The sequence below is a fragment of the Eschrichtius robustus genome, chromosome 2 (genome assembly GCF_028021215.1).
Source record: "Eschrichtius robustus isolate mEscRob2 chromosome 2, mEscRob2.pri, whole genome shotgun sequence".
NCBI classification, from domain to species: Eukaryota; Metazoa; Chordata; class Mammalia; order Artiodactyla; family Eschrichtiidae; genus Eschrichtius; species Eschrichtius robustus.
This window is the reverse complement of record NC_090825.1, coordinates 66155699-66179002: the sequence shown is the minus strand read 5'-3', so window position 1 is coordinate 66179002 and position 23304 is coordinate 66155699. Positions and strand designations below refer to the sequence as shown.

Here is a 23304-nt window from a genome sequence, read left to right as displayed (position 1 = left end):
CCTCTCCCTCCTTTCCCAGGGATAGTTGGCGATGGCTAGAGACATGGATGGTTGTCACAAAGCAAAGGAGGATGTGGAGCGGAGGAGAATGTTACTGGCATTCAGTTCATAGAGGGCAGAGATGACGCTAAACATTCTGCAACGCACAGGGCAGCTCCCACAAGTAAGAACTGTCTGGCCCAAAATGTTAATAGTGCTGCTGCTAATAAACCCTGGCATAGGAAAAAATAACACCGGAAATGAAAGAATGTTTGGATCACAAAATGAAAAGCATGACTCCAGGGAACATTTGGAGATCTAAGAGGGCAAACATGACATTTGGATAAAGACAAACAGTTCTTTAGAGACTTCTTACACTAGAAACAGGGAAAAGAGCAAATAACTTGATTTGCTGTTTTCACAAGTTCCGTCGCATAAGTGCGGAAGTAACGTACATAGTCAGGAAAGCTGCTCACACATAAAAGATATTCAGAATGAATTCTGCTTTAGACAAGAGAATGGCAGAGTATAGTAGTCATGGATAACAGCTGAGTTTCATCTCAGCTTTGTGTATCTTACTGTTCTCTTTCTTTTGATAGAATTTCTCTAGTGGTGTTTGTCTTTCCTAAAATATCTATAGAGTGTATTATTAGTTTTATTATTTTTATATTCAAAAATAAGTCAGATGGATTCTGTATTTTGCGTTTGTACTTCGTATGTTTAATTGAGGTGGGTAAAATCTGGGTATAGAGATTAAATACTCATGTTCTAACACTATTATCAATTGCAAATAGGTTTATAAATTTTTATGGCATTCCTATTTTTTAAGGAAGAAGTCTATACAGTGTGCCTTAGAATTCAAACATATTGGTCAATGATAAACACTTCCAAAAATCAGCTTTCTTAATTTTATCTGTTTAATATCAACTAAGCAATTCTCATTACATTATTAACTTATAAACATATTATAAATGTTTTTATTGTATCGTATTTTGAAGGTATTCAACAATAGATATAGGGATGGCATTTTTGTTCTATGGTTTATGTGTACAGATGGAGCTTCTAAGGGAATGAGTGAAAAACTCAAATGTCTATAAAGACCAGGAACTTAACCAAAAAAGAGGAAAGGTCTGAATGAGGACTGCAATGAATTGGAGACCACAGTCCCACCAAGGGAGGGCGGTAGTTTTCAGCTGCAGTATTTAAACCACTGATAAATTTGAACATGGGCCAGATGGCACCAGGTGTTCTTTTTTTTTTTTAAGTAAAAACTTCACATTATTTTATGATACATACCAGTTTTTTATTGTTGCCAACTAATTAAAAATTTTTTTGTTTCTTTAACATTTTTATTTATTTATTTATTCTACAACTAATTTTTTTTTTTTTTTTTTTTAATGCTCTCCTCATCAAAATAAATAGGTTTATAGGCCCTCGGGCTGGCAATTGTTTTTCTTAAAAATACTGCCAGGTAGTTTTTCTACATAAATGCTACATTGTTATCTTAAGCACTTGAAATCTAAGGTGAACACATTACTGAAAACAAACTTTTCAATTATATTGAAAAAGTAAAACATTCCAGAGCAATAAGAGATGCCATATGTGACATCCAGCTTATGTCTTAAAGAATGACATTTATTCTTCCTGAATTTACTTGATAATTGAAATGCAGATTAAGTATACATTATTAATGGGGTAATCATTACCTGTTCCTTTCTTGCAGGTATAGGTGAGATGGTAATTGCAGGGAACATCATTCCACTGGCCATTCTCATGCCATATAATTACAACACAATCTTCTCCAGCAGAAAAGAAACTATCTGGCTGATTGGGCCTCCAGTTCTCATATTGCTGTAAAAATGGAGGGAGAAGATAACTATTGACAGTCAAAGAGAAGCATATTATAAAAGCGACAGTGCCATTACTGCACGATTAAATTAGAATGGACTCAACAATTTCTGTTGAACCATCTAGCTGAAATAATTCTGGTGGTAAAGAAAAAGATTTTTACACTCTGAGTGGAAAATGTATATATCTCAAAGTCTCTCTTCAACAAATACATATATTTTTTCCTTTGGCGATGAGATACATCTAAGGAATCAATGCTCAATTTAAGAATTTTAACCACGTCATTATTATTAATTGTAACAGCATTAATGGAAGTGGAACAACTAGAGAAAAAAATTCATAATCTCGTCACTCTAATCTGTCATGTTTTCTTCCAAACCCTATGTGCACATATAATTTTATGTAGAGGTGATTATAGTGCAATAAAATGGTCATTCCTTCTTTTATATTTTTACCACTATAAAGTACCTTTGTCTTATTGAATGTAATTGTTTTCATCCAAATTCTTTGCTATGTCGATATACATATAAATTGATATATTTGCTATATTTATTTTTTTGTTTACCCGATATACCTATGCCCGTCATTTTATATTCAACCTTTCTGAGTAATTCTGTTTTAGATATGATTCTTATGTGCACCATCCAGTTGTGTTTTGCTTTATGATCTAATCTGGAAGTTGTTTTAATAGGAACATTTATCACATTTATGCATATTAATATACAAGATAATGTTTTAAAAAATATGTCTTACCATAAATATATGTTTGCTTTTCTTTAATGTGTGTTCAGATAATTAAAAGGAATTTTATCGACCTGACATTTTTCTACTGGTTACCTTTATATCTACATCTTTAGATGATACCTTTTGATTCCCTAGTTTGAGCAATGACATATAACCAGAAATATCTTTTGCCTTCCATCACAGTAATACATGTCTTTTATTCAGCACCAGTAATGAATGAAGCCTTCTTCTGGTACTTGGTATGCATTATCTCTTACAGTAATCCAGCAAGACTGGGAATAACTTGAAACTTAGCAATGTTAAACACCCAGGACTTTTAGGTTTACATTCAATTTTTTGTTACCTTAAAATGTGACCTCCATATCAACCAATAATTATATGAAAAACACAGTCCTTATGCCTATTCAAAACTAACAAACTTTAGTGAGATGAAAATAATATTGGACCATAAATGAGAGAGAAGCTTTCTAGCCTCCGGTCTCTTAACTAGAATGTGATATGGGACATGTTTGTTCATTGTCTCTCTGGCTCAACTTGGGTATCGCTTTCCCAATATGCTTTGCCTACTGTCACATTTAAATCACATCTAATGCTGACCAGACTGGTGGAGACAAATTTCCTTCATATGAAAGAAATACGTATTCAGATTTATGTGACAATGGCAAATGTGACTGTTTCTTCTGGGCCTACAGATCTATTAGTCTTTCCTTGAATTAAATTTAAAATAAGTCTGTGTGTAGAAAACAAACTTACGGTTACCAAGGGGGAAAGGGGGAGGAGGGATAAATTGGGAGGTTGGGATGGACATATACACACTATATATAAAATAGATAACTAATAAGGACCTACTGTATAGCACAGGGAACCCTACTCAATACTCTGTAATGACCTATATGGGAAAAGAATCTAAAAGAGTGGATATATGTGTATGTATAACTGATTCACTTTGCTGTACACCTGAAACTAACACAACATTGTAAATCAACTATACTCCAATAAAAATTAAAAAAAAAAAAAAAAAAAACAAAGGGGGGAAAAAAAATAAGTCTGTGGCTGAAACAGTGAGTTAAGAGATTTTATTTGAAACAGACAAAGTCAGAGAAGAAAGAACTGTATATGAGATAAGGTAATTGTTTCCAATTCAGAGCATGCCAAAAAACGGTCCTCCTAGTTACTCCCAAAAGCACCATGGCTATCTTTATGTCTTTTAAAAAGGTATAATAAATATACTACAGAATGGCTCTAATTTTTCTTTCTTCTCAGAAAATAATGTGGTTTTTAAAGCTTTAAAATATGGTAAAAACCTAGATCTTTGATAAAATAATTTGTGAGAAGAAGACCTAAAGTTTGAAAACCTCAGGATTAAGAGACCTTCTACTTTTCCTTCAATCTCTTTGCTTAGCTTTGCTTTGAAATACACCTCAATCATGCCAAAATTAAGATAGGAGACAAGAGACCTCTGCTATGTAAAGAAGAGTCTCTGAAAAGTGATAAGACTTCAAAGAACCAAGGGAAGATTAATAAAGACTTTTTTTTCAAAACACAGAATTAAGGGTGTTTTTATTTCTCTGGTGGAAATCCAGAAATTATATGGATTTAAATTCAACTCTAGTAGCCTGAATGGTACCACTGAGTTACCCCCTAGGTGGCCCTGGGAAAGATGCTGAGAGGACCATACTCACCAAAGCACTCTGTCTGGCAGGTCTTCCTGCGACCAGGAACTGACATTTGATCTGACCTGGGTTTCTAATTATTTCTTTATTTTCCTTTTCTTTGCCTATTTCCCTTTTCTTATCATCTCTTACCCTCCACCCACCACGCCTTATTTTTTGCCTTTTTTTTTTTCTTTCCGGCTACCCTCCTTTAATAGATAACAGAAAAGGAAATGGAGTAACAATGCAGATATAAACGTCACATTCAGCCTGCTGCTGCTGTATAACTAAGCTGTCTTTAACAGATGAATTAAAGCAGGATAAAATTAAAAATTAAATTAATAAAAGAATAAGAATTCCTTAAAACTAACAAAGATCTACATTTAATACTTTTTATGGTGAAAGATCCCAGAGTTCCTCATATACTTAATTTGGATTTTGGAGCTCAATAGTTTCTAGTTTACTTTCTAACTAACCTCTTTCAGGAAACCAGTGAATGTCCTCAAAGGTGGAAAATTTTCCAGCATCCCAATACCACGTGTAAACTGTGCAGTGCTCCCCTTTCCTTGTCCTTACCGCACTATTCATCTCCCTTCTTTGCTTTATTTTTCTTCATAACACTTATTACCTTCTAATATCCTATGCATTTTACTTACTTATTATATTTTTTCTCCTTAGTAGAGTGTAAGCTCATTGAGGACAGGGATTTTGGCTTCTTTTGTTTACTCCTGTATCCTCAGTGCCAGGAGCTATGCCTGGCACATACTGGTGTTGTTTAATAAATAATTTCATATTTAGAAATAATGAACCACAGAGTGTGCTGCGTTCCTCCCTATTCATACCTGCCCCTGATCGAAGATGTTGTTTGCTGCTGGCAAACAGCAAGCAAGACTATCGCAAAGTCAGCAGAAGTAAATAACCGGTCTGGAAAACAGTTGGCAATACATACCAAGAGCCTTAAAAAGTTCCTACCCTTGGACCTCATAATTCTACTTCTAAAATGCTATCCTAAAAAATAATCAGAGGTGTGAACAACATTTTATCTAAAATATTATACTAGCAGTAAGTGGGAAAAATCTATAGAGCAAATATATGTTCAATAAATCATGGTATAGCCAGACAAATGGGACAGTATATAACCATCAAATATCTTGTCTTTGAGCACTATACAAGGAGATGGAAGATACTAAAGGAAGTGTTAAGTTAAATAAAAAGTAAAGTCCTAAAAATGTACAATAATCCAAATTTTACGCATACTCTCAAGATGCAGCTGTGTGTGTGTGTGTGTGTGTGTGTGTGTGTGTATGCAAAAGACCAAAAGAAAATGCAGTAAAATGTTATAAAGTTTATATCTAGTGATATGAGACTAAGGTAATATTTTATTCTATATATTCTTACAGATTTTCCAACTTCCCTTGAATGAGCATGAATTATTTTTCTAATCAGTAAAAATGAACATTATAACATGAGCTATGCAGTGATCAGAAAGAACTTACCGATTTCTCAGCTAACCTTTTTTAATCTAACCTCAACAAACATCACTTCAAGCCATCCAAGTCCCTCGACTGCCATGTATTTTGCAGCTGACATTTCCTCCTGATCTGAACAATAACCATCTCATTTTCACACTGAAATGAGATTCTGATTCCATGCCACCAAAGTAATTCTCAGGCCTTAAGCTTCCCAGGCTCAGACCTCTGGTAAAAGATTTAATTGTTTTGGGTGGGAATTGCATTTGGCTCGCCGCAGTGATTTAAAACCCGTGTTCTGTGTTGTTGCTTGGCAGAACTGTGGCTTAATGGTGCAGGACCAAATTTTAAGTCTGTGGTTTTTACAAGAATGTTTGATACCCACAGGCATGTCACACTATTACCTCATATCTGATTGCTCCATTGTGCAGATTTATTTTGGCTAGGATGCTTTGATTTTGCCCCATGTTACTGCCAAACTGACTTAGCAAAGGAAACTCCAGTTTTCTGAACAACTTTCTTTGTTTCCTCCTGAATTCTTATAGCCTTATTTAATATTACTTGCAGAGAAAAAGAGTAGAAAAAATAAATCATTGATTTTAGGTTCAATAATGTATTTTTTTCACTAAAGCCAAATGTTAGGAAGAGATCTCTCCTCAGGAAATCAATTCTGAGCTATAAGAATGTAATCGAGCCTCTCTCACATAGACGGTGTCTCATACATACAGAAATGTAGACTCTTGGAATGAGCAGAGAAAAATTCTCTGCTCCCATCTGGATTTTTTTCTCCTCGCTGGGATTATAAGCAAACATCCTGGGTGATCTAGCCCAGGTCGACCCTCTTCTAGGGCTGGATGGGCAAACTAAAATTATTCCAAAAAGCCAGCATGGCTTGGGGAGAATTCATTTTAACACTGTTGACAAAAATAAATGCTGATCAGACCTCAGCCTGTTTTTGTCTCAGAGACTCATGTTCTCCATTCCAAACCTTGAACTCTCGTTGTTTTCCCCAGAGACCAGAATTAGATCAATCCCATGTCTGAAAAGAAACCCCTAAATTACTGTGCATTTTTGTTCTCTTCTGATGGCAGAGAAAATTATGACATAAAAGTCACATAGTTGATGTAAAGGAAAGCCAGCTCAGATGTAAACTTTTCTACATGTTCTATAACAAACATGCATTTTATTAAGAGCTAATTTTTTATACCTAGTATGAACTGCTTAATGCTGTACAGTATATGAAAAAGTTACTTGTAGTGTTCCAATTAAATGATTACCTCTCTGTATGTGTAAAAAAAAAAAAATAAAAAGTGCCCCAAAAGACAACCATTTCAACTAAACTGGATTTATTAACTTTTCAATTATTGTTTTCTCTTTCCTTTCCCCCCAATCAGATTCAAGCAAGTTAGCTGCCAAAGGCATAAAATGATTCTAAAAATCCTGGCCAAAATCTAACAGCTAAGTACCATTCTCTTGAATGACAATTGTCTCCACAAACCAGAGAATTCATTTTGAACCAATCCTAATATTGAGAGGACAAAGTCAGAGCAGACTGAAGTTATTCATTACAATCTATCAAACTTTACAAATGCTTAGATTATTTTATTCCAAATAATCTGTATTTTATTGTCAAAAATTTACTTCTGTCTTATATTAACGTAAAAGTGGAGAATTATCCTGTAGGTCTTCTGGAGCATACGGGACTCCCCTGCCTGCCAATATTCTCCACTCTCGGAGAGTGACCTCAATTCCACAGATCTAAGACAAACTTGACTTAGGTTTCTCAAGCAGAATGGCTGAAGAGTTATTCTCTCCTTCCCAGCTCTTTGCAAAGTCTCCAACTTAATTCAATCAACATGTGGGGAGGGAAAAGGTGTGTGTTGTGTTTGGGGATGGGGGTAGGGTCTCTGCTTTTGAGTTACCAGCAGTCTACTAAAGTCAGACAGGGTTTATATCCTTTCAAGGTGACTCTCTGATTATATAGTATCTAGGAGTCCCAACTGTCATTCAGAGATACCAGATGATCTTTTATCTTTAAAATACACACCACCATGATCAATGGCCCTGAAATCTCAGCAGATAACTAGTATCACAAGCATGTACAAAATAAATGGAAGATAAAACTGTAATGTAATTGAACTAGAGATGGACCACTGTCTCTTTTTCTAAGGTTAAAAAAGTGTTATTTCATAGACTCACAGACATACAAAAGAAACTTGTGGTTACCAAAGGGGAAAGGGCGGGGAGGGATAAATTAGGAGTTTGGGATTAAGAGATATACACTACTGTATATAAAATAAACAGCAAGGACCTACTGTATAGCACAGGGTACTATGTTCACTATCTTGTAATAACCTATAATGGAAAAGAATCTGAAAAAGAATACACACACATACACACACACACACACACACACACACACACACACACACATATAACTGAGTTACTTTGCTGTACGCTTGAAAGTAACACAACATTGTAAATCAACTATACTTCAGTTTTTAAAAAAGCATTATTTCAGAAATAAACAAGATTGAAAAATAAATCAGGTACTTTGCTTTGCTTTACAAAAGGAGTTTGCTTGGTTCAGCTTTGAGCACTGCTTTCAGTTCAAGAAAGGAAACAAGACCATCCAGTATTAGTCAGTTAACCGCTGTGACAGTCACGTCCCAGCTGGTCCTTTATATGATACATATATAAGCAAATCGATTTATGAGGAAATATGCAAGCAGCTGGATGGTGAAAAGAAAGGGCTGGATCAGGGAAGGCTCTTGAACCGTAGAATGACTTACCCTTCATGCAACATTCCAAAATAGTATTTGTTTTTCCACATCAAGATTTTTTTTGCCTTTAAAAGATAATGTCAATTCAAAATTCAAAACCCTGAAGACAATAAGGTCATGCTTCAACCTCTAGTAGAGAAAGAATTCCCGGAACATGAAAGAGTTTTGTTTTTAAATCCCTTTTGTCAGAATTTAAAATTAAGAAGTTTTCAAAGCAACTGGGCTTATCAAAACTTAGTTGATAACTAGCCCTTCTCCATAATATTTGACCCATTTCAAATTCTTTTCATTGAGATTTTACGATTTAATTTGGTCAAATAGCTATAAAGGATAATTGATGGCCACTAACTAGTTCTCCTAAACAGTTAGACACTCTGTTTAGAATCTCTTGGTTTCTTTTCCTCTCTAATAACAAGAAAATGGAATTTTCACACACTAGATAAAATTAAAGTTCATCTTTTTGTGGGACACAAATCTGAGATTTACTACCATCACACACACATACACACACCCCTACAAATACAGTATTTCTTGGCAGCAGGGAAGGATATATCTAGGATAGACCTTTGGGAATGCCCCTGTTCACACAGACCTGTGTAGCAGAGAGGTCCCCACCATAAACACAATAGAGAAGGTCCAAAATGGTTAAATAGTTAGTAGAATAAACATCAACAGACCCTTAGAGATGGGAAAACTGAGCTGTCCATTGGACAAACTTGCTAGCTAATTGAACGATTTTTACATACTAGCCAGCCATTGGGTACAGTTCAAATTTGTGCCTGAGCAAAAAGTATGAATTATTTCATATTGTGGATCTTCAGGGTCTCTCATGTATATTTGAAACTACAAATCTTGAATCTGCATCTGCCAAGGGCCTACTCTATCATCGACCTTGTTACCTACCCACATATTTACCTATAGTTTTTCAGCTTAGATTGAATCACCTTTTATTCTTTAAAATTCACTGTAATTTAGATTATCTTAAACGGCCAATTAAAGGCTTTATGTTTTAGAACTATTATGAGTTTTGCCAAGTATGTTTAAACAATTAGCCACACACATTCCATTGATAAAAACCGCTCTTGACATTTGTCCAGTAAAGCCATGCTCTGACATAATATATTATGGTAATTGTTGGGAGAATTTAAGGCTTCAAGCTATAATTTGGAGTTTTTTCCCATGAACAGTCCAGTCTCTGCTTTCTACCTACTCTCTATTCCCCCAAACACTGCTGATTTAATTCACTGTAAAAAAATTTTCATAAGAAAACCAAAAATGTCCTCTAGGTTCACATGCCAAGGGAACCAGCCAAGGAAAACTTTCCACTGCTATTACTGTGTATAAAGTGAAGATACGGGAAAGATTGGTCCTAATACTTGCCTCAGTTGCTAGGATTTTACTAAGCATGTGACTCCATGTATTAGCTTTACGCTGCATTTGAAAAATCATCTCATTTCACATGTAACTTTCTGGTTCATGATATAAGGCAATTCATACTAGAATTTTAAAACCCAAAGCTATAGGGACTTCATTCACAGAGAACATTATTCCCGCAGAGACCTAAGTGGAGTTCTGGGAATGTGAAGTTTTGAAACGCAAAATACTATATGGCCACTAGGCGGCGATATCCATCCATCATTAGATTTTGAATTACCAACTAAGTCACTGTTAACAAAGCAATGTAGATGTCCCCCCACCCCCGCCCCGCCCCAAACCATGATTATTTCCTCCATATGGAAAAAAAGATTAAAGGATTATCTGTGATACGTCCCCTCAGTTTTGTGAGGAAAAGTAAGAAGAGAACACTTTGCTAAAAGATAGACCTCAGCTAAACAGTATTTACCAATCCCATTCCATTTAGCTACAGGCCAATGTAGCTATAATCTGAATTTTCTAGTTGACTAAAACGTTCAACTACAATATTTATTTTTTTCTATTTGTCCTTTTAAAATTATCAGATGATTTACATCAACAGTGAAGCTGCATCAGAAGCAAAGCCAAATCTGTAATAGACACCTAAAATCCTTAGGACAGGGCAGATCACAAATAAACACCAATGCACACAATTAATGTCTGCATGTGATTTAGTCTGTTTTTAGGTAAAACCTTATGTAGATTAGCTATAAAAACATGACACCTGTGCTAAAAGCTGACTTCTCTGTGTTCAAACTCCTTTTATCACCTGGAACTGGTAGCGCCACTGCTGTACTCACATGGCCACAAATAACATCCAAATGCAGTCGATGCCAGGGGTAAGCAGATAACCACCAAAGGATAAAAGCAAACTCCAAATAGAAAACACAGCCCCTAGAGGACGGCTTACCCTTTTGAAACATATGCTGATAAGAAACCACCTTTGCACTAAATAAAGAACTCAGAATAACCACTCTGGGTTTATCCCCTGGCCCTCACCTTTCAGAACACAGGTCAAACAGTTATCTGCCGGGAGCTTAGAAGGACTGCTTATTAGAGAAATCAAAACATGTGTTAACTTTAAAATGTCTTTTTTCCCTAGATGGCTGTGGTCACAAGAGGCATTTGTTTGCAGTCTGTGGGGGATTATATTTAATTTTTTTTCTTTAAATTGTTGGGGCAAATGACCTCACTGCAAGGTAGAAATATACCCTCCTCTGCTCCGCGTACTTGCTGTGGGTTACTCTGGTCTGGGTCCTTGTTTATTTATGTTTTAAAGGAGGTTATGGTTTGGCTGTTGTCTTTTAGTTGAACAACCAAAAGGAAAAGAGCAGCTTTGTTTTAAAGGAGAAAGAGACGTTTGTTTTGGTGTCACTGCCCAAGGCTGGCATCCTGGAGTGGGATCCTACAAACATGAATATGTCGAAGGGAAAAAAACTAACTCGGGGTCTCCTGATAGTCGTTAAAGTGGCAATATGCCCACTATTTTCCTAGCTGGCAAATCTCTGTGCGGGAGAGACAATCTGCCAGCTCTGGAGCACAGCACTAATCTTGTGTAATAGCGTGAGCTCACTGCCCTACAAAGTAGTAATTATCCACAGCAGTTTCCAAAGGATGTGAGTTCCTCCCACTGTGAGACCCCTCGAGACGGGGTCCCAGGCACAGCCCCACTAAGCCACTTGCATTTAATCTCCACCGTGAATGGTGCCAGCGGGTTCCTTCGCCCCAAGTTTGTTTGTACAGGTCTTCAGTCAGGAAGTGCTCACGATCCAAATGCAACTTGAAACTGCCAAACCCATTCAACATTTTCTTGGCCTTTTCCATGGTTATGCGTTGCCTTAAACTAATTAGCAATTAAATTTAAATAACCGTGTGTGATTTTTAAGGTTTCACAGAACACTGTTGGAAAAGCATCTGCGAAAAGGAACTACCATGTTGATAAATTCTTCTTTTTTTCAAGGAGAATCTTGTCAAATATGAAATGATTTTCCAGTGGTGGGTAAATACTGTTCTTCCAGCTGTTTGCCCGTCAAGAGCCATCTGCACTCAAGGAAGGGAAAGGCGGAGATGAGGGTTTTGTGTTCTAGAACTGCTCTGTGGCTCGATATATTTTATGTGAAGAATCAGAAGAACCAGTTCTTGGTTTCAAATCAAACTGAACTGCAACACAAGTAAAAATTTTCACTAAGACCTCAATGGCCTTTCAGAAAAGAAACTGAAAATTCTTCTACTGGTGAGTAATGTGTTAAAGGATGAAGAAACAGCATATGTTTTCCTTGCCTTTTAGATTAATGAAGCCTGTGAGATTTAACATAATTAAATTAATGTTGATATGCGGTGTGACTTGCTCACAGAGAAGTGGCATTTGACTTGGAGCTAAAACCACAGCACAGCCAACACACACCCATCTGCAAACATTTTACAGGAAGTCTTCTAAGATTTTCAGGTAGAAAAAGTAAAACTTAAGGTTTTGGTTTGGGGGTTTTGTTTTGCATCATTGTTTTCTGCCAAATCATTCGCAATCCTTCAAACCTACAAACCAGCTTAGAAAACACAAGGAATTAGTTAATACTCTTGGTTCTCTTTTCAATGTCCAAGACATCTGGGCGAGGGAGGAGGATATGAACCTTTGTGTCTATAAAAGGGTAATAATAATACATTCCTGCAGAAAAAAGAATAATGGTTTATGGCCTGCGAGTTACTCCTTTTTAGGTGTCTCTTCCTGGGTTAAGGGCTATTTCTTTATTGTTTCTACCTTTTTAAAAGCTGTTTTTTTTCTCACCATACTTTGCTTGACAGACTGACATGTTTATTTATGAAAGAAGAAAAGGGGTCTCTGGATTTAAAGTCAATTTCACATCCAATTTGGCTATTTTCCTTCACTAACTCTGCAGCATAACCAGGAGGGCAAGTGGGTGTCCCAAATTCTAGGTGTGCCAGTTTGCCAATGCTGGACCATGTTTATCAAAATGAAAAAAAAAAAAAAGCCAAATTCAGTTATCTTCCAGAAATATTTTTTTCAAGTAACATTTTTTAAGCACAAAAGGCTATCAATTAGCCTTTTGGAATCTATATCATAACTAACAAGGGGCAAGATAAGTTGGTTAGAGCTAGAAAATAAGACATTTATGGATCTGTGAACTAGTAACTTGTTTGAGAACTTTCTGACTAGATCCAGAAAGTGCAGAGGAAAGGAGGTCTCTGTTTTCTCCAAACAGGATACTGGAGAGTGAGAAGGAGGCCGTGACTACTTCCCAGGAAGCTGACAAGCCAGCAGCCTTGCATGGGTTGACACTGAGTGCTGACAAAATAGAGCTGACAGATGGAAAATGTAAAAGAGATGTAGAAAATGTTCTTCTTAATGTATAAGGATAAAGTCAGAGGTTTTTTTGGTTTTTTTTTTCCTTACAAATCAAACTTTCCTAAAGCTCCTCAACATTTTTAAAAGAGAACTGGATTGTCAGTTCTACTCAATCCTCAACCTCTGGACAACGCAACCTAAGGTGACATTTTCCTTTGCAGTAACTGCATCTGATCCACTGAAGCATCCGATCCCCAGTGGTGAGGGCTGAGCTTTGAGGTGCTGCAGGAGCTCACTAAAGAGAAGACAGAAGGGAGCAATACAGACCTCGGGAGAATTGCCCCTGCGAGAATCTTATTCCTGGGGCTCAGGGAGAGAGGAGGGGGCAAGACGGTAACAGCTTTAAATCTCTGAGGTCCACAGCTTGATTTTAAACCATTGGCTAGGGAGTCATGTTATAAAAAGTAGTGTGATTAAGGCATCTACCGGTTTCCAGTATCTCCCTAACTGTGCTGTCCATGGACACACTACAGTCTGTAGTTGAAAAGCAAGTTGTAAAAATGATTTTGCCAGGATGTATATAGGTGGAGAAACATAAATGATTCCATAGTGTTCCCTGATGTCTGGCTCCCTCTGTGCTTGAAAGAACAGACTCAGATAGTGGATAAATAAAGAAAGCCCTGTCCAACCTTAGGCAACCAAGTCATCCTTGGTCAAGCAACCTATAAAAAATGAAATGAGCTGATAACACTTAGGAGTGAGATTTCCTTTTGCTTGTTTCACTACATTTTGGATTTGGATAATAAGGTTTTTTAAAGTCAAAGTTTTGAGTAATTGTCAGTTTCCTAAAACTTCATGGAAAACCTGCCCTGATATAACTTAAACCTTCGAAAAGTTTGCTTTCCATCTCCTCTTCCCAAAGCTTATGTATTCTTGGGACAACCATGGACAAAATCATCATCATTTCCAGTAGGAACATCTGTTTTCCTTTGGGTTAATAACTTTTGTAAGATGCATTATGCCCAGCTACATACTTCTGTTTCTGAGAAACATTTGTTTTCTTTTCGTCATATCTGAAGTACCACCTATTATGTTTTAATGTTTTTCATACTGATACAACTTTAAATAAAATATTTAATTTAGATAAACAAGAATTGTCATATAGAGATTCAGCCAAAAGACTTAATTGGTCCTTTCAGGACTGAAAAGATAACAAAGTGAATTGGTTGAGCAATTATGGATATTGATTAACATTCAAATATCTATTTTTGTCAACCACTCTGCTAGGTGCAGAAAAAATAGAGATGACAGTTAATCCCTGCCTCAGAAAGCTCAGTGTCAGGAAATTAACACCACAGAGGCCAGTGGTAGGATGGGAAGAGGGTACAAAGGGCTTCTAGAACACAGAGGAGGAGCTCTTAGTCACACCCAGCTAGAAAGGCTTCCTGGAAGAAGGTGACTCTTGGCTAAGCAATGTATTAAAACATTTATCAAATGAAATTAGGGCAAGAGGTGAGGACATTCTAAGCACGAGGGCAAGTGGACGCAAGGACCAGCAGAAGTGAGATGTCATGGCTTATTCCTGGAACTGTGGGTATTTTGAGATGAGACAGCTTAGGAAGTAGCAGATGGAGTAAGTGGGCTTGGTATGCCTTGATAATAATTACGGAATTTTATACTGAAGTCAAGAGGAAGACATTTGCAGAATTAAAAAGGGAGTAACAAGAGTTCAGAGCAAGGGCAGAGGAAGGTCACAGGCACTGGAAAACAGATCTAGGGGAAAACACTTCAGACTAGTCATTCATTTAACAATAGGTTAAAGAAAGAACTTAAAAGTCAGCTAATAGTACAGAAGCTAGATAAGAAATGTTTGTTTAAGTTCGCCAGCTTTAATGTGTATTTAACTTGGATGGTTTAACTTAGTGTCTTTGAAGACATTACTTGGGTGACAAGTAAAGTAATTCATTATTGAAGTTATTTGTCAGGGTTTCTAATAAGCACTTGGGGCATTTTGCTGTTAGAAATCTATAGTCAAGTTAAAGTGAGTAGAAAACCAAAGGACAAACTGAAATGTGACTGCTTAGTAGGAAACCAAGTGACAAAGTGAAAACTGAAATGTGTTAAGAGAAAATAACCTTAATAGAAATCACAAGGGTAAGGCTAGAACCAATTTTGTTCATGAGTACACTTTTGTGAAATTTACTGGGTAAACACCCCAAATAAATAATAAAAAAGATTTTAAAGATCCAATAAAATCAAGAATTCGGCATTTTATTAGTGATATCAACATCCTATTATAGAAACCAATAATGTGGGATGAATCCATCAGAATCTGAAGAATAAGGGCAAAGTAGATAACTTGGCCAAATAAAATTATTAATTTAGTAAAAGCATATAAATTGAATTAGTCTAGCTATAAAGGATAATCATATTAAATACGATACACTACAAGTTTATTGGAAGCAAAGTTTAATTATTTCAAGAAAAGAAATGATTGAAATTGAGACCTAATATAAACTTATTTGTTTTTACTCTAAGACTGAATAACAAAAGATAATATATGGTAAATATCAAAGGTTCTTTTTGTATTAATACTGCTCTACCTCCCAAGAAGGATAAGCTCTAATAAACCTTTCAAACAAAAACTGGGGGTGGAGGGGAGAGGGGAGAAATCACTCGAAAACATAAACAAAGTTCTTGAAATTGCACACAGTCAAGTTAACACCATTCCCAACTGTAAGCAGATACTGCTTTTCCCGATGAAGAGTTTACTATTAGGGATATTTTCAAAAGCAAGACACTTGGAGTAAACAGCGAAACAAAGGAGAACTATTTTATTCAAAGGCCTGAGCACATATGGAACCTGTTAAGGGGATGGTGGCTGTAGAGAGAACTACAAACAAGTTTAAGAGACACCTAGACTGCCTCTGAAAGGAAGGGATGGAGGCAAGGGTGGTTAGAAAAGCAGAAAGTGGGCCAGAGATCAGTCAAATGGGAGGGAGACAGGCTGTTGGGCAGATGGTCTCTTCTGTTCCAAAATATTCAAAGTTAAGGACACTCCTTAGCACACTTTTATTTTACACAAAGAGTGAATTAAGAAGAAACCAAGGGTCTGTCAGAGTTTTTCCTGGATTTACTTGTGTCCTTTCTTTGATAAACTTTGCCTTGTGTATGTAATTCATTTGCTACCCTCTTCAAATTGAGGCCCTTCCTTGGTGCTCTCTCCATAACCCTTAGGTTCCAATTAGAAAATGTGAATTAATTAAGGGTAAGTTTCTTGTTTATGTTGTATAGTTATCTATCTTAGGTTATGTTATCTTCCTCTGAAAATTTCATAGGAAGATCAATATTTCTCCTTCGACAAAGTGCAATGCCCACTTATTTACCAAATTTAGGACCAGTCTAGACTATGGAAATTGTAATTAAGTTATTTTTTTCACAGTATGTTTCACAGCACGGTCCATTAAAAATTAATGGACACAGACAAAAAAATGAGTCGAGTTGGCTTGCTTCAGCATAGTGGAATAATGACATCTGATTAAATCAAGCACACCTGGATGGCACCTGCCAGGCAAGATAAATTCCCTAAGATAATTTACAGACCTCACTCATCTGCCAGCTATAAGCCAATATTCAGTCCCATTAACCAAGCTCACAGGGAGCATAGGGCCTTATCCTACACACCTTCAGAAATAAAAAGCAGGCAAGAGAACCACTTCTTTAAAGAGCTGAATTGCTAATGGAGAGACCAGAATAAACATCTAGTAAAACAGAAAAATGCTGAGAATGAAAATATACAAATCAATTCTATATAACCAACGACAGACTGGAAACAGTCAGGGGCTTGGCCTATCAGGTCAGTATGTTGCAAATGACAGACTTTACATTCACTTCACTGCGGCAAATGCAACTATTTTAGGCTCAGGGCAGGACCATACAGGCACCCAGCCAACAGTTACACTTTGAGATAAGTCGTGGTCCAGGTCTGCAAGGCACAAGGAAGTAGCAACCGCAGTTGGCCACCTGAGTCCTTGGCATTCTAGCTTCTGCACTACAGCTCACAAGAACCTGTACTTTTACTGGACCACTTATAAGGGAAAGTCTTTGGGAGGAAGACTTAATAGTGGGTATCCTAGACCTAATTTCTCCCACAGGAATGAAGCCTACGTTCAACAAGGGAAAACTTACTAAATGCCTATACTTTATAATATACATTAACAAAATTATAAAAAGTCTTAACTATCTGTAATATAAAGGAAAAAATCCTTCTAACTTTTACGTTCACTTATAAATTAAATTAGTAAAAACAAAATAGTCTATCTTCAATTAAAATGAATACATAAGAAGTCATGCTATACCAACCACTATTAATCTGACCAAAATTATCTCCCTGAAATTATTATTCATTTCAGCAAAATGAAAACATACAGATACAACAATTGCAGATATACCATCCACCTAGGACAATTAGAAGAAAATGAGACTATTGATGTAGAAGATGTAATCCTATACCTTACGGGGAACATATTTTATGAACAATCTACTTTCCCTACTTTTTCTGCATCTTGCCAAAGAATCTACTTATGCACACAAATGACAAACAGTGCTGATTAAACATAAGGAGTGATGACAGAGAGATGGCAAGCCAGGCTTTATTTTAGGGTTCCTAAAGGCAACATGTGATAAGGGATACCCTTTTTAAAGTCAAGGAGGTGCCAGCTAGGAGAAAGCCTATGGCTTCACCACTTAATAGCATTGTGACTGTGGGCAAATAGCTTAGCCTAACTGACCGTCCCTTGCCTTACCTATAAAACACTTAATGCCTCTCTTATAGGTTACTGTGGAGAATAAATGAGTGCAAAGCACTGAGTACAATGAGTGACACAGACATAAACTGAGGGGCACGTCCAGGAGAGCACAGAGAAGCTTTCCTGAACAGGCAGAGCAGAACTTCTGAAAACAATTATTCGTTTGGCCTCTGTTCTAGAATGAACTTTACGTTTTGCCAAACTCATTAAATCCAGATGAATGGCAGTAATGAATGAAACTTAATTTTTAAACTCTTTTTGTGTGTGCTTAATTTTCAAGTCTTCCTCTTGTTTATCTAAGTTAGAATTGAATTTACACTGAACTGTCTAGCCCAGTGGATCCCAACTCTGTCTGCATTTTAGAGTCACCCAGGGAACACTTAGAAAATATAGCTGCCAGAGGTTTTGCTTTAATGAATTTGAGCTGAGGCCTAGACACCAGTTTTTTAATTATGCTCCCCAGGTGATTCTAATGAACAGCCAGAGCACAGAACCACCACTATAGGTAACCACACTTGAACTAGTTATAAAGAATTAGACTTGTGTATTTACTAGTAGTGACTCAAAACAGCTTCACCCATCCTGACTTAAGAACCTTATTGCAGCTTACTCAAGGATGTGGGTATCAAATCACTCCTTTCTTCAAGAAGTAGAAAAAGCTAAAAAACCATATAATTAGTCAGCAGAGTGAATGGAAAGAAATTTACAAGATCATAATTCAACAATCTTTTTTAAGATGTAAAAAATGAGCATGTTTGCTTGGATAAAAATGAGCCATGCCTTATAGCAGATTTCCAGTGCAATTATGTAAGAAGAAAAGATATTTTTTAAAGGACCTTTTCTCTTATGTGTATTATTTTCCTTTTTGCTTTGAAGCTATAAAAAACAAAGATAACCATCTGAAATACAGACCTGAGGCAATTCTGCTGAGCCTGCGGTTTACGGGTTCAATGGAAATCGGATACACTCTTCTTTTAAAAGAACCACCTTGATTGGAGTACTGGTAGATGGATCATTTCTCAGGGAACTACCTCTATTTTTAACCCCCGTCTAGTTCACCAAGTGACCCTGAGCAAGATGTTTAACTGGTCTCCAGTCTAATGTGCCTCTGCAATCAACCCACAGTACCAAGTTCTAGAATCAGTATCATTTTCATCAGTAACTTACCAGTGTGCTGCCATCGGTCCAACGGAAGTCATGTTCAAACATCTTGTCATTGAGGCCTATCCACTGATAATCATGGCCCACACCTGGGAAGGGGAACAACACAGACATTTTATTATCTTTCCCACATATGGACAAAATGTATCAAAGCAAACTATTTTTGGCATGAATCATGCATCCTCTTTTCTGGCTGGATTTCTGTTTAGTTGCTCATAAAAACCTTCCGTGGTCTAACTATCTTTTGTTCTTCTGCCCAATGTGTTTTAAACCAAAAAGCTAGTTTGCGAATATCGTGAAACATTAAAATATCAGACATGGACAATTATTTCCCTAGCAGTGCACTACAATTAAGTATTTTTTTCCATCTTTACTCATGATACAAACTTTCCACTTACTTTTTTATTAAACTGTGCAATTGGCAAAAATTCAGTGAACCAATAAAATGTGACAGATCTCACCCATGCTAGCCTCATTTTGGAAGCCACATGTTTCTTCTCAAAGCATTTTTAATAGTGAACACCTAGACTGGACAGATCTGCAAAACTTCCTCAAAAATAATTACTTTCACCATGAAATGAGTCACAGGCAAAGACACCATGAAAAAAAGTTAAATGAACCTCTACTCAGATTGCAAATTAACAAACTTCTAAGAGATAGCAGGAATCACGAGAACATATTTAATAGAGCATCAAAAAATGCTTCATGAGCAAAAAATTTCTACATATTTTCTACATAAAAGCTAGCTGTCTTCCTCTTTGCTGTAGTCTAAGGAGTTATTAAACAGCTCTGGTAATAAGTTTCATTAGCTTTCAGTCTCCGTCAATTCATGTTCTTAATATGACGTCCACTTTCTATGGTCTAAAATAATTAGAAACTTGGATGAGAACCAATTATGCACAGAGGATAAGATTAGGGTGCTATTTATAATTCAATTTTAATTAGTGGGATAAAAATAACTGAAAGCAATTTTCTCTTTTACTTTAGACAGCATATGTACATATTCAAAATAGAGACCAAAAGCCTGGGAAGAATTAGATTGGAAACATAAGAGGTGGTCATTTCTGTAAGTCAAAATATGATCAAATAGTAATTTCATATGATTTGACCTATAGCATGCTGTTTCAACTATTACTGCTGGCAAACCATGGAATGCCTTCCTATGTTACAGTTGAATGTTTTTCAAAGTAGGGGGCTCATGTAGTAGAGATGATTTTAGTTCACAGATGACGGATTGAATAAGTTGAGTCACAACTGAGAAAGCTATTTGTTTTCAGTTAGATACAGGAAAAACTAAGAATGTGGTAAGAATGAATGAAGCTTCAGAAAACCCATGTATATTTGGTACATACGATTCACAAACATTTGTTCTTCATGAGACAGAATGCTTGTGAGATGGGCGCCCTGCAGACGGCATTCCCGTTCAGCTGCATCCCACGTACGTCGATGGGCAAAGTACTTGTAGCACTGCCCTTGAAATTTGTGCCAGCCATAGTCACATGTCTCCGTGTCTGGGAAGAAACAAGGCAGGGGCTTATTAAACTCATCTATGTCATTCAGACTTGGTTCACCCATCCAAAAGTTCATACAAGACCCAAGCCAATATCAACGCAATGTCCTCGAAGCAAGGGATTCACAAATTTTGGTCATGATGACAAAAAAATTATGATAAACAGAGCCCTAACGATTCCTGCCAAGTGGGTGGCAATACATCTTAGGACTGGAAAAGCACTATCGAACTGCTCTTTCCTTGATGAAAGTCAGTTTCAGCAGGAGAAAAACTGGAAAAGGGGCCATTCAAAACCTCCTTAGACTGCAGTGTCTACTGACTCACTTGTGAAGCAATTGGGGCTAATTCCTTACCAACACAACTTTTCTAAAGAGCATCATTCAAGTGATAAGATAAGAATTCTGGTTAAAAGGATTATGAATGCTCTATTTGCTTAAGGACTTCAAAGGCTCTGGAAATAGCCCTTTCCCACTTCCCGAAGAGAGAGCTGGATGGCCACAGGCTCTTGTAAGATTTACTAAGAGAAAAAAATTCTTCATCAGTCGGCAGCTTCTGGGCTATAGCTAAGGACTGTGAGACTTTTTCCCAAAATGAGAGGGAATATAGGTAACTCCCAGTGCCAAAGCATCGGGATTTGAAGTTTATCAAGAATGACTTTAATTTAGTACCCCTCATTCCATCACGCCACATACACATATGCATATGTGTATGTGTATATGCATATATTTTTTTCTCTTTTGCAACAAGCACACTGTAACCAGTATCCTGGTGAGATGAAAACACTTTGCAAATATGTCTAAATTTTACACTGGCAGTAAGCTTCAGCTATACTTTCTAGATTGCCAGTTTTTAAGTATTTCATAGGAAAGCAGTCTTGCTTATAAAACGGCATTCTCTCTCTTTTTTTTTTTTTTTTTTTGCCGTGCCACACGGCACGCAGGATCTTAGTTCCCTGAAGCGTGGAGTCTTAACCACTGGACCGCCAGGGAAGTCCCTAGAACTGCATTCTCATTGGCAATCTTCCCTCAGACTTGCCCACTCACAGGTGAGATTAAACTGTATGTATTGATCAATCAATAGAAATAATTTTAACTTTCACAAAACATCTCACAAAGATACTGAACTAGTTACGTGTAAAAACTAACAAAACTGCAAAGTTTATGAAATTGGAGACACTGTGAAAACTCCAGATTATCTAATGATCATCCTCCCCTCCCCTAATTTTACTGATTGATGAAGATAAAACTCTACTAGATGAAATGAATGCTCGTTTTATATGTCTGACTTGGTGGTCAAGTTGAAAGTCAGATTGTCTCCTGATTCTCACTGCATTTCCTCCTCGTCCTGTAATTCTGGGAAAGCTTGCATGGTGACAGAGTTAATTTTTTCCTGGCTTCAGTGATTTAGACCATAATCATACAACAGATGCAGCTTATCTCTGAGAACAGTCTTTATTTCAGTTTAGTCTATCAGGCCTGTTGCTTAGTTAGAGCCAGCTGACTAATTGATTTAAACAATGTGCACCGGAAGTTTTGAGTTACATTACAGAGTTGTTTGGACACCACCAAATTTCACAGGAAAGGACTCAAGACACAGTTAGGTGGTTTGGTATAACAGTAGCACTTGGCACTCAAGAGTGAAGCATATTTTGGCTACTTGGATGTAGTGATTTTTTGGGGGGGAAGTTCACATGGAAGATTTCAGAAGTGAGGTAGGAAGGGTGGGGAGGAAACAGATCTTCACATATGAAGGGGTTAGTTTATAGGGGAGGAGAGTTGGAAATTTTTTTAGACTACCCTTACTGACAAAGTCAATGATATGATATTGTAATAGCATAGCTTCCCTTAACCTTGGAAATTATCATTTGTTTGAAGACACGCAGTTTAAAATTCTAGAGGAGCCATAACTTACTGAATAATATATCAGAAAAAAAATTATTCTATACACTCTTATCCTCTATTAACCCAAATGGTTTTAGTCTGGTTTTCTTTCTTTGTCTTTGATCACTAAGATAAATTAAGTATTTTTCCTCTTACACACAAAAAACCCAAAGGATCCTAAAATTTAGATGCATGACAACGACATTGTTATAACGCCTTCCTCAATTAGCAGGTGTGTATATTCCTATCAGGACATGGGTCCAAAACATAGAGGCAGTGGTTCTGCTAAAACCAAATAGGGACAGATTATTTATCTGTACTCTCATAACTTCCCAATGATTGTAAATAATGTGCAAATCACACTTAACAGACGAGTTTTTATTTTCTAAAAAGCCAAATATCCACACTGATTCACCTAATTTTTACTACTCATGAATTCATCACATATGTAATTAAGGACTATGTGTAAAGCAGCATCTTCTAGGAGGCTATTCTGAAAGGAGAATTTCAGAAGCAGTCTGTTTTTTTCAATCTTACCTAAAAATAATGTGACATACATATCATCTATTAAAAGGCAACTCTTTTGGACTGATGTTTTCTTAAGCATTATCCTACACTGGGAAATATCTCTTATACTTTAAAACTCCCATAGTGCATAGGTTACATTACAAAGTCCCAGATTTAGTTTTGCCTGTGTGTTTCGGGGGAGGCGGGAAGGGTACGACAACGCTTGTTCATGACCACAGAAGCTGAAAC

General features: G+C 36.7%; 1 protein-coding gene across 3 annotated transcripts in view; it reads right to left on the bottom strand.

Moving 5' to 3' along the window:
• The window catches only part of VCAN (versican), a 112117-nt gene that overhangs the window by 5255 nt on the left and 83558 nt on the right, over positions 1 to 23304 (bottom strand). For all 3 annotated transcript variants that reach the window (XM_068535608.1, XM_068535610.1, XM_068535609.1), the window contains 3 exons: positions 20511 to 20669; positions 19165 to 19247; positions 1686 to 1830 (listed from right to left, as the gene is read on the bottom strand). In XM_068535608.1, coding sequence (XP_068391709.1) covers positions 1686 to 1830; positions 19165 to 19247; positions 20511 to 20669 — 387 coding nt within the window. The remainder of the gene's footprint in view (positions 1 to 1685; positions 1831 to 19164; positions 19248 to 20510; positions 20670 to 23304) is intronic.